General features: G+C 42.0%; 1 protein-coding gene across 4 annotated transcripts in view; it reads left to right on the top strand.

Annotated features, from left to right (window-relative positions):
- The window catches only part of Birc6 (baculoviral IAP repeat containing 6), a 183,650-nt gene extending 173,346 nt beyond the window's left edge, over nucleotides 1-10,304 (top strand). For all 4 annotated transcript variants that reach the window (XM_059248553.1, XM_059248552.1, XM_059248551.1 and 1 more), the window contains exons 72-73: nucleotides 3,293-3,427; nucleotides 9,154-10,304. In XM_059248553.1, the coding sequence (XP_059104536.1) occupies nucleotides 3,293-3,427; nucleotides 9,154-9,333 (315 nt within the window). In that variant the 3' untranslated portion in view covers nucleotides 9,334-10,304. The remainder of the gene's footprint in view (nucleotides 1-3,292; nucleotides 3,428-9,153) is intronic.
- The last annotated feature ends 9,137 nt before the right edge of the window (nucleotides 10,305-19,441 follow it).

Here is a 19,441-nt window from a genome sequence, read left to right as displayed (position 1 = left end):
TAGCCCAGGCTGGCCTCGAACTCACAGAGATCCGCCTGGCTCTGCCTCCCGAGTGCTGGGATTAAAGGCGTGCGCCACCACCGCCCGGCAGCTTTACTTCTTATAACTAGTAATTAATTCTAAAATCACTCATGACAAAGTGCAGTTAGTAAGGTTTTACTCTTGCGTGCTGTGTACAGGTACACATTTTGTGTGTGAAGGTGAGAAGATAGCTCTGGGTTTTGATATTTGGGTGTTGCTCATCTTTCTTCTAAGACAGGCTCTCTAGCTGGATTTTAGTTCACTGAGTGAGCCTTTGTGGACCTCCCCGTCTCTGTTTCCGCACTGCTGGGATACCGAGTGTGCTGGTCCACCACACTTGATCTGTTCTTGTTGTTGGTTTGGTTTTAGTGGGCTGTGGTTCCAGATGAGCATCTTTCTAGCTCGGGACTGTTTATTTTTGATAATTATCATTTTATCCACCTATTCAGACATTACTGAAATACTACGCATGTAATGTACGTGTGTGAATGTTAAGAAAGCAATTAGAAAGTATCAGGCTCCTAGAAGCCTCCGAAACTTTTCAGGGGGTTTGGCTTTGCTGTGTCCTGGTGACTCAGCACCCCACATCTGCAGCCTGCAGTCCTCTTCACTGTCATGTCTCCTCTGTGTCCTGAGATCGCTTTCTTGCTCAGCGTTGTCCTCAGAGCATCAGTTTGCCTTGATTTTCCAGGAGTTGCAAAGTTTTAGAGTGGGTTTTTGTGTTGGCCTCATAGACTGTTGTATTTAATGGGATTTAGCAGTTGTTATTCTTAAACACTGTGAACCCTGTCTTACTCCTGCTAATCAGGTAGAGCTCATGAGGGTGATCTGAAGGAATGTAAAAGGAGCATTCCTTCTCCGTTACTGTTACATGTGCTTACCTGTCAGTGTGCACACATATCCACAAATTTGCCTTTTACCTTAAAGGCCATATAGAAGGTAGTAGATCTAATGTTATGGGAGGTTGCTTGTGCATGCATATGTGTGTGTATACTTGTTTACAAGCCCTTAGATATAATCTGTTTATTAATTAGGTTTAGGTTATTCACATTATGCAACTACCCATCACCTGTTACTAGGCATTGTGCCAACTTATTGAAAAATCAAGGATAAATACAGTACTCTTGGAGAGCCTGTATTCTTTCCCTTTGCATCATACATGAATTCTTCAGCACACTGGGTCCTGAGCTGTTGAAACTCCTTGATAGTTCTGTTGTAACAAGGATTCCAGTTTCAATGGCATATACGGCTGAATTTTGATTCTTCCTTTCAGTTCTGCATATTTTTCTACTTATGTAAAGTTCAGAGGTCAACTTGGTAGCTTATCTGCCAAGTCAGGATAAGAGCTGGAGATGTATCTTAGTGGTAGAACACTAAGTATGTGTGAGTCCCAGGGTTTAATCCCAAATATGGGCATGCGGGGAACAGTGTGGGGAGATGAAACACGAGTTCTGGCAGGTATGATGTGCTGCTATGTACAGGTGGAGGTTACAGGTGTGTACTCTTCATGAAAAGAAATTAATTTAGACATTCCTTGCCACTGGATACTTAAAACTGACTCTTAATGTGACTTTGGCTGTTTTCTGAATTCCCTGGGTATTTTTGTTTATTTTGGTTGTCGGGGGTTTTTTTTGTTGTTGTTGTTGTTATTGTTTTGTTTTTTTTATCTTTCTGTTTTTGAGGCAAGCTCTTCTGCTGTCCAAGGCTGGCCTCCAAGGTCCTCTGTAGATGAGGATCATCTTGAACTATCCAAGTGCTGGAGTTATAGGCATGTACCCCCATGTCACAGTGGGGCTAAAACCAAGGCCTCATGCGTACTCTGCAAGCCCTGCCAGGTGAACTATCGTCCACCCTGGTTCTTCTTCTAAAGTAGCTTTTTCTCTGATGCTCTTGTCTTCTGTCTGGTTCTGAGCTTATTTTGTTTTTCTTGTTTTTTGAGTCCTAGAGCATCAGCCTCAAAATACTGCTAAATGTCACATAGGATTATACTAGTGTTTTATTTCAGTTCCCCTGCCTTTATAATAATATTTAGCTTTAGACAGTATAGGACAGAGAGAACCCCTTTGGACAATAGGAACTGAACTAGATTTTATGTCTGTTTTATAATTTAAGTTTCTTAGGAAGAGAGTCCTATTGCTTATGTATCAAAACATTTTTCAGAGGTAGAAATTTTTTTAAAATTTCCAAATGAGATACAAGGGAATTTAGCGCTGTAAAATAAATCTATCTATAAATTAACCAGAAAATTGCAATTGCAAGCTTTGTTTAGGTGTGTGTGTGTGTGTGTGTGTGGAGAGAGAGAGAGAGAGAGAGAGAGAGAGAGAGAGAGAGAGAGAGAGAGAGAGAACACCTGCACTCATGCTGCCTTCAAAGGCCAAAAGAGGGCATTAGATTCCCTGAAACTGAAGTTATGGTAGGCTGGGAATCAAACCTGCTTCTCTGCAAGAGTAGCGGATGCTCTTAACTGTTGAACCATCTCTCCAGCCCCAGAAGATACAATTTGATGAGTAAGAGTGTGCCACAGCTAGCGCTTCATTTTGATTTTTGTATTGATTGTCTCTGATACTTAAAGTTTCCTTAATTGTGCTGTGTGGCTAATTCGCACAGTGGGTAAAGGCCCTTTCCACCAAGCCTGCCCACCTGGGTTTCATTCCTGAGACAAACTGCACACTAGAAGGAGAAGTGATACCTTTGACCTTTGTGTGTATGGTGTGGCACACATGCATACCCACAATAAATAGATTTAAAAAAAAAAACCTTAAAGAGTTTTTTTGTTTTTATTTTGTGGGGTTGGGGATGTGCACATGAATGCAAATACCTAAAGAAGCCACCAGATCACTTAAAGCCTGAGTTAACTGGCAGTTGTGAGCCTCCTGACATGGTGATGGGAACTGAGCACAGGTCTTTTGTAAGAGCAGTATACTCTGACCATCTCTACAACTCCGAGTGCTCATCTAAAGACAGACATTTTTCTGCTACCAGTGTATTGAAAATCTTGTCCCATTTGCTTTAAGTTCTCTTATATATGTCCTGTGCTGTTTAGATGGGATTATACTTAGTATCTGAGCAGTGTTGGATATCCATTGCTGCTGTGGAATTGAGTGTTTCAGTGTATGCCATCTGATGTTCTGAGCCTGGTTTTTTCCTTTGTAATGAGGTAGAACATATAAAACATAGAACATATGAAACCAGAAAATCTTTTATTTGTAATGCCACAAACTGCTTTTAAAGTATATAGACATGCTCTGTTCTGTTGTTTTTTATTTTCAAGGTTATACACAAACATTTTTACTTGAAAAGAATTGAGATCATGGCCCAGTGTGAGGAGTGGATCGCAGACATCCAGCAGTACAGCAGCGATAAGCGGGTGGGCAGGACAATGTCTCACCACGCAGCAGCTCTCAAGGTGAGTTGTGATTCACTGACTTAGCTAATCACACCTGAAGGTTGAGGGCAGAAGAGAACTGAAGAAACAAGTTGTTAGAGAAAGTGTGTAGATAGGTGCAATAGCTTTGACAGAGGACTGGTAATTCTTGAGATTAAAAGTGGCTATAGGAGCTGAGCCCAAAGATGTTCACATGGGGGAGGGCGAGCTTGAATTTTGTCTTCAATCTTTCAGCCTTACCTTATGCCTCTTACCTTACATAATTGTATTGCTTGGTGTGATGAAGAAGGTATGAGATGGAGGGCCACTAAGAGCTGATTGTTAATAACCGCTGTGGGAGGTAGGCAGTTGCTTTTAGCTTAAGCATTCATGGATAGAAATGGAAGGTACAATAGCTCTGCAGAATTTCCATACATGGAAATCCTTCTTTGTACAACCACCCCTTTTTCTGCTTCCAAAAACTCTTGTATTCTCTGTGTTCTTCTCCTCTGCCAGGCGTCCCCGTTTATGCATTCAGTGCTTCCATCCCTGCTGGCTTCTTCCCTTTTGTTCTCCAGTTGAAATTTCACATTATGAAGACTTTAGAGCCAGGGGTTGTTGTGCACTGAGCATTTCAGTCAGGAGGGTAGTGATTCAAGGCTACCCTTGGCTAGTGAGGCTGTCTAAGGAAAGAACACTTAGCTTGCTCTATGCTAGTTCTGTTTTGTCCAGTTTTGGAAAACAGTTTGTGTTCTCCATCAGCAAGAGCAAGGACTTCAGCATCCAAAGGTTTGCAGGTCTCTTCTGCCTCCTTCCACCATGCCCACTAGCCCATCTCCATCTGCTTTCCACTTCTAGAACTCTTCCCTGACCACACGCACACACGCACACATTCTGTAGCTTACTCATTAACACGCCCACCACTCATCTAATATATCCCTTTTCTGTTCATCATAGACTCCTCTTTTTCCCCTTTCTTTCCTCATTTATTCTTTTCTCTCCCCTCTTTCCTGAGAGGCAGTTTTTCTTTACCCCCCTTTGTCTTATGGTCTTTGGGTTTCTAATGTTGGACCTTTAAAGATGACTCACAAAACCAAAAGTCATGGATCTGAGAAAGGGACTGGTAGGGATGGCACAGGTTTTGATAAGGACAGGAGGGAAATAAAGGAGGCAGGGTGGGGAGAGGAAACAGAACATATTATATACCTGTATGAAGTTGACAAAAGAAAAATTAATCCATTAAAAAATGACTCTTAGGGGCTGGAGAAATGGCTTAGAGGTTAAGAGCACTGACTGCTCTTCCAGAGGTCCTGAGTTCAATTCCCAGCAACCACATGGTGGCTCACAACCATCTGTAATGAGGTCTGGTGCCCTCTTCTGGTCATACATGCTGTATGCATAATAAATAAATAAATCTTTAAAAAAAAAAATGACTCTTAGAACTTGTTTCCCTCTCCAGAGTTGTGTTTCTAAATGATTTTTCCTAGACATCCTCATTAAACATTGAGAGTAGGACTGTATCTTCCTTCACATTGGTTCATCTAGCTTTCTACACTTAATTTCAAGACTGCCCTTTTCTCTCAGATCTGTAGATATTGCTTAGTTCCCTCCATCTAGTTCAGCAGTGCCTAGTAGGAGACCCCTTCAGCATTGTCCTCAGAAGAAGCTTGCACCCAGCTGCTCCCATTTTCCTTGTGTACCACATACTTCCCTCTCCCGTTCTTTCTGTGGTCCATGACCAGCTGGATGCTTCCTGAATGGGTGCTTAGTTGCATCTTTGCTCACATACATCTGCAGAGCCAGCAGTCTAGCTGTTGCTGCTGCTGTTCTGTTATTTCAGCATTTGCTTTTGCCTGAAATTATTTTACTCTATTATTTTCAGTGTTGTTTTTGAGACAGGGTCTCACTCTGTACTCATGGCCGGCCTGAATCTAACTATGTAGACCAGGCTGCCCTAAACCTGCTTTCCTCTGCTTCCCCGATGTTGAACTTAAAAATGGGAGCTACCATGCTAAAGTACTGTATAATTTTTCTATGTCACCCTTACTTGGAAACCCTTCATTTCCAAATTGGTGAAGATTTCTATTCTTTCAACTACCTCTTTGCTGAAGAATGCTAGTCAAGGAAGTGTATGTTCTTTTCAGTTGAGTCCATGCTATGTTATAGTATTCTACCTCTCCAAGATCCTCATAATAGTGAGATTTTTCTTTCTTCTTCCTTAGTCAGTGTTTTTATCACAGTGGAAGGGAAATCAGTGCTGGAGAGTTTGTAAATTTCAAGTATGTGAATATGCTTTAAATCCTCATAAGTGGCTCAGAGCACACGATTGTCTCAACCTTTTTTATGCTTCACACCTCCAGCTAAAACTCAGGCTTCCCAGAAGCTAACGTGTCTTTATTGTGCTCATTGCCCTTACTTTGTCAGTGCTTAGCAGAGCATCATATATGTGTAAGGTTGTTCTATAAAACTGCGTATTGGGCTGGCCAGATTGCTCAGTGATTAAAGGCACCTGCCGCCAAGGCTGACTACCTTTGTTTGATCCCAGAGACCCTTATGGGGGAGGAAACCCAGAGTCAGATACGAGGGTGAAAGCTGAAAGATCAGAGAAGCAAAGCAGCCAGCCACCAGAAACTTCTTTCTTCAAAATTTAAGACCGAATGGGGGCAGTCCTGTCTCTATGAATGCTCAGACTGAATGGGAGGGAGATCCTGTCTCTAACTGCCTTATATTCCTGTCTCCACCTCCCTCATGCTGGGATTAAAGGCTTGATCCTCCCAAGTGCTGAGATTAAAGGTATGAGCCACCACCAACTGGCTCTGTTTCTCTTTTAAACTGGTTCAATTTTGTGTAGCTCAGAGTGGCCTTGAACTCTTGATCTTCCTGCGTCCTCCAAAGTGCTGGGATTAAAGCTATGTGCCACCACTACCTGGCCTCTATGGTTAACTAGCGACTAGCTCCGCCCTCTGATCTCCAGGCAAGCCTTGTCAGAACACAAACAAAATATCATACAACATTTCCCTCTTTTTGTCTAAAATAAAAAGTGAAGGTTTTAGCTAACATAGAAAAACTGTATACAACAAGTACAGTAACTATATACAAATATATACAGGCAATAATTACATTAACAATATCTAGCCCATAGCATTTGACAAGCTCAGAGTAAATAGTCCATTAGCTATCCTATCTTGGTGAGTCTAAAGTGTTGTACCTAATTCATTTTCTGTCCTAACTTGCATTACTAACCCAAAACTATCTTTTTATGTCTCTCAACTTTATACACTTTACACCTCTTTTATGAGTATCTTTTTTGAATCTGATAACAAGGAAAACTATATCTAGTTTTCAACTCCATCAGAGACATGAGAAGGATATAATATTACCTGAGTAAACAGGAAGTGTAGAGCAAACAACTGCCAAAACTAAGAAATGACAGAAACTGCTGGCTGCCTAGTTCTTCTATAATGTTGGGGCATCCGTCTTCAGCCTGCAGGCCTAGAATATCTGACAGACATTTCTGTGAAGCAGGATTTTTGAAGGACTGTCCTGCCTTGTGTTGGCAAGGTTCTATAGTCACTTTGTTTTTTGTCCTGCTGGTCCAATTTGGACAGCATACTCTCAGCAGTCGAAGCAAGGACACTTTTTTGCCCAGTAGCTAACTTTTGCCACCAAGAAAGTAAACGCTATATGGAGTTTCTTCGATGCCCATCATCTTCCCTGAAGTAGATTGGTGCTGCCAGTAGCAGATATGTCTCATTGTTCTTAAAAAAGAAAGAAAGAAAGAAAGAAAGAAAGGAAGGAAGGAAGGAAGGAAGGAAGGAAGAAAGAAAGAAAGAAAGAAAGAAAAAACTTACATTATTAAAACATCTTAAATGCCATATTCTGTAGATCTCTGAAGTGTTTGAAGACCACTTGCCTATCTAAAATATATCTCTGTTTGACCTTGAAAATATACCTATCATGACTAGAAGTTTGATTGTAATAGGTAACTAGCTACTAACCTGAATTTCTTTATTATCCTCAATAGTTTGTAATAATGACCTTCAAAGACTAGAAATTTACATTACATTGTTGATGAGCTGTATAGGTACAACACCTTGAACAAGAGTAGCAATGTATGTACACTATGTTCTAACCAAAATAACCTTAAATTGTATCAATGTACAAAAAATCCTTATCAATGTAAAATATTTAAAACGAGTATTTGCTTTTTTGGTTTAAAAGTAGATTCAGCTGGGGAGTGGTGGTGTACACCTTTAATTCCAGCACATGGGAGGCAGAGGCAGGCGGATCTCTGTGAGTTCAAGGCCAGCCTGGTCTACAGAGTGAGTTCCAGGACAGCCAGAACTGTTTCACAGAGAAACCCTGTCTCAAATAAAACAAAAAAAATAGTCAATAATCAATAATCTAACTTTATAGCCTATCATTTCTATAACATTCTTACTTTTTACACGTGCACATGCCTATCTATACACATAAACATAACCAGTCAATGTGCTTGAAATTACTTAGTTAACTTTCAAAGCCAGCTATTGATGCAGGTAATTTTCAAAACCTTCAATGTGGTATTTCATTCATAAGCAACTAGTCACCCTCTTAGCATCTTACATTCTAAGGCAAATAGGATAACACAGTTATTTACTCTCTAGACATTGTTTTTCATTTGTTCGAATTTTTTAAATTCTAATGATAAAATTACTTTACAAATACTTCTGAGTTAAATGAAATGATGGGGAAACTATTACAAAGTTTACAGGTCGCTCTTTGATTGAAACATACCTGTTTTCATTCGCCAAGATAGCAGTGCATATGTGGTGTAGTTTAGGTTTTTGTTTGGTGGTTATGTATATCTGTTCCTTTTTTTTCATCTAGTACTAGAGATTGATCCCAAAGCTTTGTACATTCCAGATAAGTACTATATGTACCATTGTGATAAATCCCCAGTCTGGGTTTATTTTAATTTGTGCATTTGTCCTTTTCAGAGTTGACATCTATGACAACACAAGGGATTACTGTCTTTAATTTAAAAGAATATAACTATCAAACTGTAGATGTTTCTAAGTCATTGGCAGTACTGCTCCTGGGGAGTGGGGCGGGGAGGATGAGGTTCTGTAGAACTGTTCTTTGTTTTTTAGGAGGTGGGGTTTATTCTTCTGTACCTGTACAGAATGTTACTGGGACTTTCTCAGCATCAAGAATTAATTGGAGTTTGGGGATCTTTTTTTTGGTTTGTTTGTTTTGTTTTGTTTTTTTTGAGACAGGGTTTCTCTGTGTAGTTTTGATACCTGTCCTGGATCTCGCTCTGTAGACCAATCTGGTCTTGAACTCACAGAGATCCACCTGGTTCTGCCTCCCAAGTGCTAGAATTAAAGGCATGCATCACTACCACTGCCCGCCCCCTTAATTATATAATTTATTTTTACTTTACATGCATTGGTCTTTTGCTTTCATGTTTGTCTGTGGGGGTGTCAGAAGCCTTGGAATTGGAGTTACAGACAGGTGTGAGCTACTATGTAGGTGCTAGGAATTGAACCCAGTTCCTCTAAAAAAAGCAGCGAGTGCTCTTAACTGGTGAGCCATCTCTCCAGCCCCGCGTTTAGGGATTCTTGAGTTTTGTTTAATGTGTGTTTTAGATGTGTGATGCACTGGCTGGCATAAGAAGATACTGAGTAAATATTTATACACTTGATACTGGGGTATATTAAAACCAAGTTCTTGTCTCAGTGATATGCTGGAATCACCTCTGATATTATCGATTTTTCTCCATGTAGCGCCATACTGCTCAGCTCCGAGAAGAGCTACTGAAACTTCCCTGTCCTGAAGGCTTAGATCCAGACATTGACGACGCCTCTCAGGTGTGCAGGGCCACAGCGCGTGCTGAAGAGACTCTAACACACGACCATGGCAAACCCAGCAGCAGCAAAGACCTCCCCAGTGACTTCCAATTATGAGCTGCATTGATGTGGATTTCATAGACACGAAGGCTTCGGAAGCACAAGCCAAATATGTCAATATTTGTATGTAAGAAACTAATTATGTAATAGGTAATGAAACTGAAACTATACTATGCCCTTAAGGAGATCCAGTTTAATTCAAGGTGATCTTTGATTTACCTGTACAAGAGTGTAAACTTTTTTGTGCTTTTATTTTTCAATTGTGAGAACCACTGATTGGTATGTTCAACAAATTTGTGTATACAAAGAAATGGATAAATCACTGATCTATAAGGGAAACTACCTTAGGAAAGAATGTTTACTGAATGTTTATCTTTTTTTTTTTTTTTTTTTTTACTATAGAGTGAGAGGTTGTTAACAAAGGATATATATTGGTCATTCTTACAACTGCTATTTAAAGTCAGCAACTTTTCACTGAATTTGATAGATTTTATGTTTGGCCATATCTTCATGCTCATATTTGATTTCTGAAGACCTCCTACATACACTTTAATAAAAGTTAAATGGACATAGCCCTTCTTTTTTGATTTACTGGTGTATTTTTAAGTAATAAATCTGCCATAAAATGCACTATAGCTGGAGACTTGCACTTGTATGGATGAATTTATTACATTCAACATATTTAATTTTATGCCTTCTAAGATGCAGAAAAAAATAAATGAACATGATTTTATTCTATGCCAAACATTGGGCCTCTGAATGTATCAATTCTTTGAATTTAAGTATATGAAAAGGTATGGTCAATTGGAAAAGTCACTTTAAACTGTTTTCCTCAAGGGCTCCTCTTTGTCCTGGACTGTGTGGTTTTGTTCCTGAAGTCACATGTATGTATCAACATGGAGGCTCTGTAGAGGAGAGAGGCTGGGCCTCTCTGGTGCTGTTACAGTACATTCTGTACCTGCCATACAGGCTCATTTTCATGCAAATTCTTCCTAGAGCCAATAAATAAAAACTTAGGTGAATTAGTATGTCTTGTTTCTAAAATAGTTGCCATGGTGTGAAATGATATTTCTACGAAGAAGCTTTTGAAACCTGAGCATGGGGTATTTTTGTAAGAGCAGTTAACATAAAGAAAAGACTGAAAGCTGGGGCATGGTGATGCATGCTTTTAATCCCAGAAGGGGCATTCTTATCTCTGCAGTTGGAGTTCTGGGACAGCCAGGGCTACATAGAAAGGCCCTGTCTCATAAAAGCAGAAAGAGAAAAAAAGGAAAGAGCTGAAGTGACTATTGATAATATTTACATAAAAGTGGTATTTGATTCTGAAGAAAAAGTGGCAGGCAGCCTGGCATGGTTTTCTACAATCCCTGCCCTGGGAGACTGAGGCAGAGAGTTTGCTCAGAGCCTGCAGTGTGAGACCCTGACTCAAAAATGAAGAGATGAGGAGGGAGAATCACAAATTCAGGTATTGGGGGCATGAAGGGAAAAAAAGAAGAAAATTAAGGGGTATGATATCCCTACTTGTCTTTAAACACCACGAGCAGAAAGCAGAGTGTCTAAAACACAGTCGTCTTAGATACAGTGTGTAGTAAGCTGCACCAGAGTGACAAGATAATGATCAAGTTGGTATATGATGAGAAAGACCTCAAATGACATATACAGACATGCTAGATAGAATCTGTCTCTAGAACTATCAGCAATATGAAATAAAAGTACCTGGAGATGGCTCAGTGGGTGGAAAGCAATTGCTGAGCTAGGTGGACAACCTGAATTCAGATCCCAGGAGCCTGCATAAGCAAAGGGGTGTCAGTGAACAGTGAAATGACTTAGTGGGCAAAGCTACTTGTGGCCAAACCTGATGAACAAAGTTCAATGCCAGGACCTGTGTAGTAGAAAGGAAAGAACCGCTCCGTGCAAGGTGTCCTCTGACCTCCACTTGCGTCTCCCATCCCACACAAATAAGTAAAAGTGATTAAAATAAGCTCTAAAAGAGAAAAACAAAAAGCTGAGCCAGGTGGTGATGGTGCACACCTTTAATCCCAGCATTCAGAAGGCAGAGGTAGGTGGATCTCTGAGTTCGAGGACAGCCTGGTCTACAGAGTGAGTTCCAGGACAGCCAGGGCTACACAGAGAAACCCTGGAAGGGGTGGTGGGGGGAGACTGGATAAGGTGGCTTTCATCTCTGTCTCGGGACTCCTATGGCAAGATGGAGGTGGAGACTAGAGACTCAGAAGGTCAGCTGCCTGCTGTATATGATGAAGCTGCCGAAACAATAAGATTCTGCCTTTAAAAGAGGATGAGAGCTGCTTCTGACGTCTGTGTGTGTGTGTTTGTTTGGTTTTCCCTTTGGTCAGGATCCCAGTCTAACTGGGCGTGAATGGTAAACACTGTCGAATACATTTTTTCAATCCCACCTCGTTAGATATGGGAAAGTGTTAGAAAGCAACAGTACTGTTATCAGAGCCAAGAAATTATTTACAAAACCTGGAAGGCACAGGCAGCAGGTGAGAGGGCTCAGTGGGTAAGAGTGCTTGCTGCTAAGCCTGACAACCTGAGTTTGAATCCTGGGACCTACATGACAGGAGAGAGACAACGCTTCCATACATTCCATGGCTTGTTCACATACATAAAATGTTTAAATGATTTGAGATAGATTGCATTGAAATGGATCCATGTGGTATCCAGACCAGCCCTGGAACATTCAAGTACTCAGTGTAAGGTTCCTGCACTCAAGTAGTGAACAACAGGCACGAGAACAGTCCAATAGGGTAAGTTCTCTGGAGAGTTATTTACAAGGTTCTTTTGGGAGCACAGAGGAGAGTCACTTAGGAATAATACTGATGGGCATTGAAGTGATGTGAGCAGGAAAGGCTTCCTAGAGGAAGGCATCTTGAGTGCTGAAGAATGACCATAAAAAAAATGGGTGTGGCAGTTGTGATATTGGAAAAGTAGCTGCTCTCAGGCCACTGAAGGTCTGGTTTGTCCTGCTGCTGACCTTAAGCATCCTGAATGATTCGGAAAGCTCTCAGCTTTGACCAGGCAAGAATCAGATCATAGCATTTTGCCTACTGCTGTGACTCCAGAGTCCACATCTATCAACTGGGGCAGTCAAAGGGTGGACAGGAGGAAGTACTTAGCAGAGCTTGGAGAAATGCATTTGTTGATAGAATGAGTCCCGTGTTTTCAAGCTAAGAAACTAGGGTAGAAAGGCAGAGAAAAACAAGACTGCCTTGGCCCAAGAGTTTGTGTAGAACGTGGGGAAATGTGGATGCCAGTGTTAAAGCGATACAACACACACACACACACACACACACGGTGCCCATTCAGAGCCAGTGCTCTACCGTTGAGCAACATCCCAGCCCCAAAGGGGGTTTGTTCTTTGTTACTTTTGGTTTTTAAAGTCAAGAAAAAGTTTATTGACAAGTAAAGTAACAGCTGCCTGCAGCAGAGAGAGCCCTGAAAATACCTTGACTTGTTTTGCTTTAAATTACTTAAAACTCTCTCTAGGGACTTGAGAGATTGTTGAGTACTTCAGAGCACTTGTTGCTCTTGCAGAGGACCGGGGTTTGATTCTCAGTCCCTGTCGATGGATTTTTCTTTTGGCCGCCAGCCAGCTCCCAAATAAAGACACAGAGACTTATTCGTTATAAATGCTGAGCCTTTAGCTTAGGCTTGACCCATTAGTTCTTATAACTTAATTTAACCTGTTCCTATTCATCTATGTTTTATCTTTCTTTCATTCTATATGTCCTGCTTTCTGCTTCTTCCATGGCAGGCTGGCTGGCTGGCTCCTGGTATCCCCCTCATGTTTCCCTCTCTCCCTCTGTGTCTCTCGAGCATAGATTCATCTTCCTACTTACTCTCTCTGCCCAAAAGTGCCACCTATACCTCTTGCCTAGTTATTGACCGTTTAGCTTTTTATTAGACCAATTAGGGGCAGGCAAGGTAAACAAATGCAACACATCTTTACATAGTTAAACTAATGTTCACAACAAGCACCCACATGGTAGCTGTCTTGGGATTTCTATTGTGATGAGACACTATGACCACGGCAGCTCTTACAAAGGAAAAAACATTTAATTGGGGTGGCTTACATTTTCAGAGGTTTAGTCCATTTATCGTCATAGTATGACATGATGGCATGCAGGCAGACATGGTGCTGAAGAAATAGCTGAGTGTCCTACATCTTCACTTGCAGACAACAGGAAGTGAACTGAGACACTAGGTAGTATCCTGAGCATATGTGACCTCAAAGCCTGCCTCCACAGTGACACACTTCCTCCAACAAGGCCACACCTCCTAATAGTGCCACTGCCCTTGGAAGCCATTTTCTTTCAAACCACCACAAGAGCTCATAACCATCTCTTAACTCCAGTTCAGGGGATCCAGTCCTCTTTCCTGACCTCCATGGGTATACATGGTGCACATACTTGCATGCAGGCTAGCACTCACACACATGTGAAATTAAAATCTAAAGTAGCAATAGCAAAATAAAGGTTTTCTAGCATTAAGATAAAAATCCCCCAAGTAAGACTGATGTAGAAAATAAAATCTTTTTTTTGTCTTTGTTGTCTAAAAGGTTGGTTTATGTGGGATAAGATGGATTGAGGTGAGATATTCTAGTTAATGGGCCTCTTGCAATTTGTAGTAATGACCCCAAAATTTGGCTATCTCCTCTGTTAGGGTAATTTTTTTTTTTTTTTTTTTTTTTTTTTGGTTTTTCGAGACAAGGTTTCTCTGTGTTGCAGCTCCAGCTGTCCTAGAACTTGATTTGTAGACCAAGCTGGCCTCGAATGCAACAGAAAATCTGCTTCCAAGAGCATGGCAGGTCCTCAGATTCATCTGGTTCCGATGTTATCATTATGGTCACAGAAAATTGGGAAAACACAGAAAAATATAAACTGTGAATTTTTTTGTATGTCTAGTATTTTTGCTGTTTTTCCCATATAATTGCTGCATTTTTTTAATCAAACTTTCGAACTATATTATGCACATTTTTATCATTAAATACCTGGTTCATATGGATGTTCTTAAACAACTTAGGTTTTTTTTTTTTTTTTTTTTTTTTTTTAAGATTTATTTATTAGATGATGGTGGGGGTACAAATGCATGCATGTGCCTTCGGAGCCAGAAGGAGGCATCGGATCCCCAGAAATTGTAGTTACAGGCAGTTGTGAGCTGTCTGCAATGGGTTCTGAGAATCCACCCTGCAAGAACAACGGCTACACTTAACGGATGAACTCTCTCTCTAGGCCCCGGACAATGAAAATGTAAAACTTCAAATCTGACATTTTAATCACCAAACACATTTTATTCTTCCTTTTGTTCACATTGTTTATGAACCACTTAAAATGTTGCCTTCTCCAGTTATAAGTTTATACCCTTTACCTGTTTTGGTTTACGGTCTCAGCATGTGTAAAATACATACGAGTCGCTTGTGTAGTGGAGTGTTTACTTTTTATCATATCTGTGTGTTGCTCAGACAGCATTAATGTTTGCTTTGGTTTTGTCGTGACAGATTTATCTTATGAAATCATTGACTTTTTCCATTGTGACTTGAATGGTTTCATGTTTATGATGAGTTTCCTAGTGCAAAGGAATCGTATGTATCTTCTGACTGCCCTTGGTTTGGGGATTGGTGTAAGCCTGTGTGAAGCCAGACGGAAGCAAGCTCGAAGCACTTCTGAGCTCCCATCTTCTCAACCCCCATCTGCCATGCCTTATATGGATGATAGGAAGAATATAGAGGGTAGATGGGACATCCAGACCAGGTGGAACGGAAGCTCAACCTTGCTTTCTCAGCTTGGGATGCTTCAAGCTGTAGAAGCTGTTGAGTCCTCGGACCACCCATCATCTCCTGGACAGAAGATGCGTCCTCTGACTCTCCTCACGCATTAGCCCCTGAATGTGGTCGTGAAGTGCTCCATGGGCTCCAGTATTGCCTGTTTTCCTTTCATGGGTGCCCCTCTTTGGGAGTGTGGGAAGAGTGTACGATGTCACCACTGTGTCTTATTCACCTCTCACTTCTGCACAGAGGGAGTATCCAGCAAAATCATAACAGCTATAGGCTTTTCTGGGCTACTTTCCCAGGAGTCAACTAGTCCCAAGATAAGCTCTCCTGGGCAGTGGGGTCTCCAGAACTGCTCCCCCGACCTTCCTGGCCTCTTCTCTCTGTTCTGCGGTCATGAGGTTAGCTGTGGGTGTTCCTCATCTTCAGCCTTCCCCCGCATGTTCCTTGGCCATTGTTCTACAGGTTGTGCCCTTTGGTTTAACCTCATCTCACCTTGCCATCTATGAAGCCAACAAACCCAGCCACCAAGTGCCTACCATCTCTGTAGCCTTCTGCAGTTTTTAGAAGATGCAGTTATTATTCCTTTAGCCCATCTGTGCCCATTCCTGCTATCCTTACCTCATCTAGCCCTTCAAGGATGAAAGTTCCTAAGCCTGGACAATTTGCAAGCGTTTGTCCTATTGTTTTTGTTTTGTTTTAAAGACTTCACAAGTGGAGCATACTGTATTTTTCATATATATATATGCAAAAATATATAATTATTATTTTTTTGAGACAAGGTTTCCTCTGTGTAACAGTCCTGGCTCGCCTGGAACTCACTTTTTAGACCAGGCTGGTCTCAAACTCAGAGATTCACCTGCCTCTGCTTCCAAAGGGCTGGGATTAAAAGCGTGCGCCGCCGCCGCCACCACCACCCAGCTAATACTGTATTTTTCAAGTCCGAGATCTAAAACACCAATCGTGGTGTGGGTAAAAGCCCACCTGCCCTCCATCCCCTTGAAGCAGCGGCTACAGTCTGTAAATGAGGTACCGTTTTCCCTTCACCTCAAGGGCTTTCATTGTTGACCTAGCAAAGGAGGAGCTTAGAAAGAAAAACTGGTCACTTCCAATCTTCACCAAGGAAAGGGCATCTTAATTTGCTCTGATAATTTCATTGGATATCCTGCTACTTTCAACCAGCCCTACAGTGTGGACAAATTGATAAAATGTTGTGAGGATGCCTCTTCCAGAAGCTCCCACACTAAGGAAAGGGGAAGGGCCATTAAAATCCATCATTTGGGGGGAGCTGTGTCCTCAAGAATCTTTCACTTAGCAGCAAGTTCTCTTTGAGGCTCTAAGACCTAGCTAAGTTGTGAGGCAGGGAGACAGTTTCCCACGCATGCTTTCTACAGCTAGGGGAAATCGCAACTCTCGAAAATCTGACTTCTGCCTACGGTGGGAAAGCCATAGGTAGGTTCTTCTGCCCCAAAAGAAACCTCCAACACCTAACTGGCAACTGTTACCAGTTCTTGGTATCTGTGTCCTGGACCCTGTGCTTGCTCCTTGATCATGGCTCATGGCCACTTGATCTCATGACAGTGTGACAGCTACCAGGAAGAAAGGGAAATAGGGAAATAGGCTATTATTAGTCTGTATCTCCAGCCCCCGCCTCCCTTGATTCCATGGGTTCTCTCCCCTCACCCACCTCTTTTGGGCTGCTAGGATGAACCACTGCTGTTAAGATCAATCCATGTGGCCTGGCGGCGGTGGCCCATGCCTTTAATCCCAGCACTCGGGAGGCAGAGGCAGGCAGATCTCTGTGAGTTCGAGGCCAGCCTGGTCTACAGAGTGAGATCCAGGACAGGCACCAAAACTACACAGAGAAACCCTGTCTTGAAAAACAAACAAACAAACAAACATACAAAAAAGATCAATCCACATGAGTCTATTTAATGGGTAATGGAGACCTATTAAGATATAAATTGAGGAAATACACTCACGAATACAGAACCGTGTAAACAGCTGAAATCATCCTCTGTTCTGACCGGAAGCCAATCCACCTGGTGGTCAATCAGACCAGGAAGCAGACAGCAGTCATGAGCCCATTCTTCCTTTCCTTTTAAGAGGTCACAGACAATGGCAAGAAGCACCGCCTCCTTCAGGCCCTATAGCCCAAGGTCATGGGCAGAGCAAATACCACAAAACACTACACTCTTGTCTTTGCCTGCTCACTGAGGTCCTCATCAGCTATGTTTATTCTACCTCTACTGAGGGAGCTGAAAATTTATGTTCAAGCAAAACTTTCCCTAATTCTGAATTGGTGAAACCATGTGTTTTGGTCGGTTTTAATTGTCGACTTGACACAATCTCCAGTCCTTGGGAAGGGAGTCTCCACTAGGGATTATTTTGATCTGGTTGACCCGTGGTCATGTCTGCAGGGGTTATCTTGGCTATGTTAATGGAAATGAAAAGACCTGCCTATTGTGGGTGGCATGGCCCCCCAAGGGCCCTTAGCAACATCAAGTTTCCATGTGGTTCACTGCTCTCTTCTCTAGAGGATGGAGGTAATGTTACGGTATGCTTCGGGTTCCTTTTACCTTCATTTCACAGCAATGGTGATAGCCTGGAGTTGTGAACCAAACAAACTCTTTCTCCCTTAAGCTGCTTTTGTAAGCCCATTTTTATCACAGCAACAAGGAATTAAAACTAAGGCACTGTAGGAGGTTGGGAAAGCAGAGAATGGGTGAGCAGGTCCTGGATAATAGGAAGACAGGCACTCTTTGACATCAAGGCTTCCATGAATTTGCTTGTTGGCCAATCCCAGCAGCTCCAATATCTTTGCATCATCCGTGTTTAGAAATAGCCCAAGGGGTAAAAGAATACTTTGTCTCACTTGCCCCTAATTAAACACTAAACATAGTTAGAACCCTTACAATAATGAATTTCAGGCTTCCATGGTGGTGGTGGGGGGGGCATACAACATATTAAGCCTTAAAAATTTTCTAATTTTGTCTGGCTCTGTAAGACATTCTTAAAGATGCACTTCTTACATAGGCATTGATGGTGCAAGCCTTTAATCCAATCCCAGAATTTGGGAGGCAGAGGTAGGTGGATATCTGAGTTTGAGGCCAGCCTGGTCTATATACTAAGTTCCAGGACAGCTGAGGCTACACAGAAAAACTGTCTTGGAAACAAACAACAAAAAAGAGCACTTCTTTAGATGGACAGATACTGAGTATCTGATTATCCTTCTTTGCACAGATTGGCTGAAGTTACAAATTTGCTTATTCAGACCAGGCATCGTCAGCTTTGACCTGTATGTGGATATATGTATGTCTATGCATATGTGCATACAATGCTCACAGAATCCAGGAGAGGGTGTTGGATACCCTGGAATTGGAGTTACACACAGTTGTGAGCCCATGTGTGTATCCAGATGTTTCTCTGGTCCTGTCTGGCCCTGAGGTCCAGCTGAATCTCGCCCACCCACGGTCCCACAGCCGCTTATAAAATAATTACTCAGAGGCTTATATTAATTACAAACTGTATGGCCTATGGGTCAGGCTTCTTGTTAGCTATCTCTAACTCAACCCATTTCTATTAATCTATATGTTGTCCCAAGGCTATGGTGTTACCTGTCTGCTGGCATCTTGTTGCTCCTTTGGTGGTGACTAGTGTCTCTCTCGACTCAGCCCTTCTCTCTGTATCTCTGCTTGGATTTCCTATCTGGCTGTAAGCTCTCTTGCCATAGCCCAAAACAGCGTTATTTATTATCCAATGGGAGCCATACATATTCACAGCATACAGCAAGACATCCCATAGCACATGTGGGTGCTGGGAACTGAACCTTGATTGCTTTCTGTTTAATGGGAAAGTAGACAGTGTCATCATGAAGCAAATTTTTTGTTGTTGTTGTTGGTTTTTCGAGACAGGGTTTCTCTGTGTAGCTTTGCACCTTTCCTGGAACTCATTTGGTAGCCCAGGCTGGCCTCGAACTCACAGAGATGCGCCTGGCTCTGCCTCCCGAGTGCTGGGATTAAAGGCATGCGCCACCGCCCAGCCCAGCTTCTTTCTTATCTTTAGTGTGTGTGTCCCAATGAGTGTAATGGGGTTGATCATAAAAGCATGAGTAACTCACCTGTGGCCACACCACCGAAGACATGTCTCTCTCCCTCCTCCCTCCCCCAGCAATCATTCATTGCCTACAGACCCTCAGGGAATGTGAGACCTCATGACTTCCTTCCCCTGATTTATTCTTGAATTCCAGGGTTTGGAGCAATCCTCCTGCCTCAGCTTCCTGAGTGACTATTCCATTGGTCAATCCCCCTCCACCACTTATGGTAATTCTGATGCTAATGATCTCTGCGATTTGAGGAATATTGATACCCAGGGCTT

This window comes from Peromyscus eremicus, chromosome 22 (genome assembly GCF_949786415.1).
Source record: "Peromyscus eremicus chromosome 22, PerEre_H2_v1, whole genome shotgun sequence".
Taxonomy (NCBI): domain Eukaryota; kingdom Metazoa; phylum Chordata; class Mammalia; order Rodentia; family Cricetidae; genus Peromyscus; species Peromyscus eremicus.
This window is presented reverse-complemented; position numbering and strand designations above follow the sequence as displayed.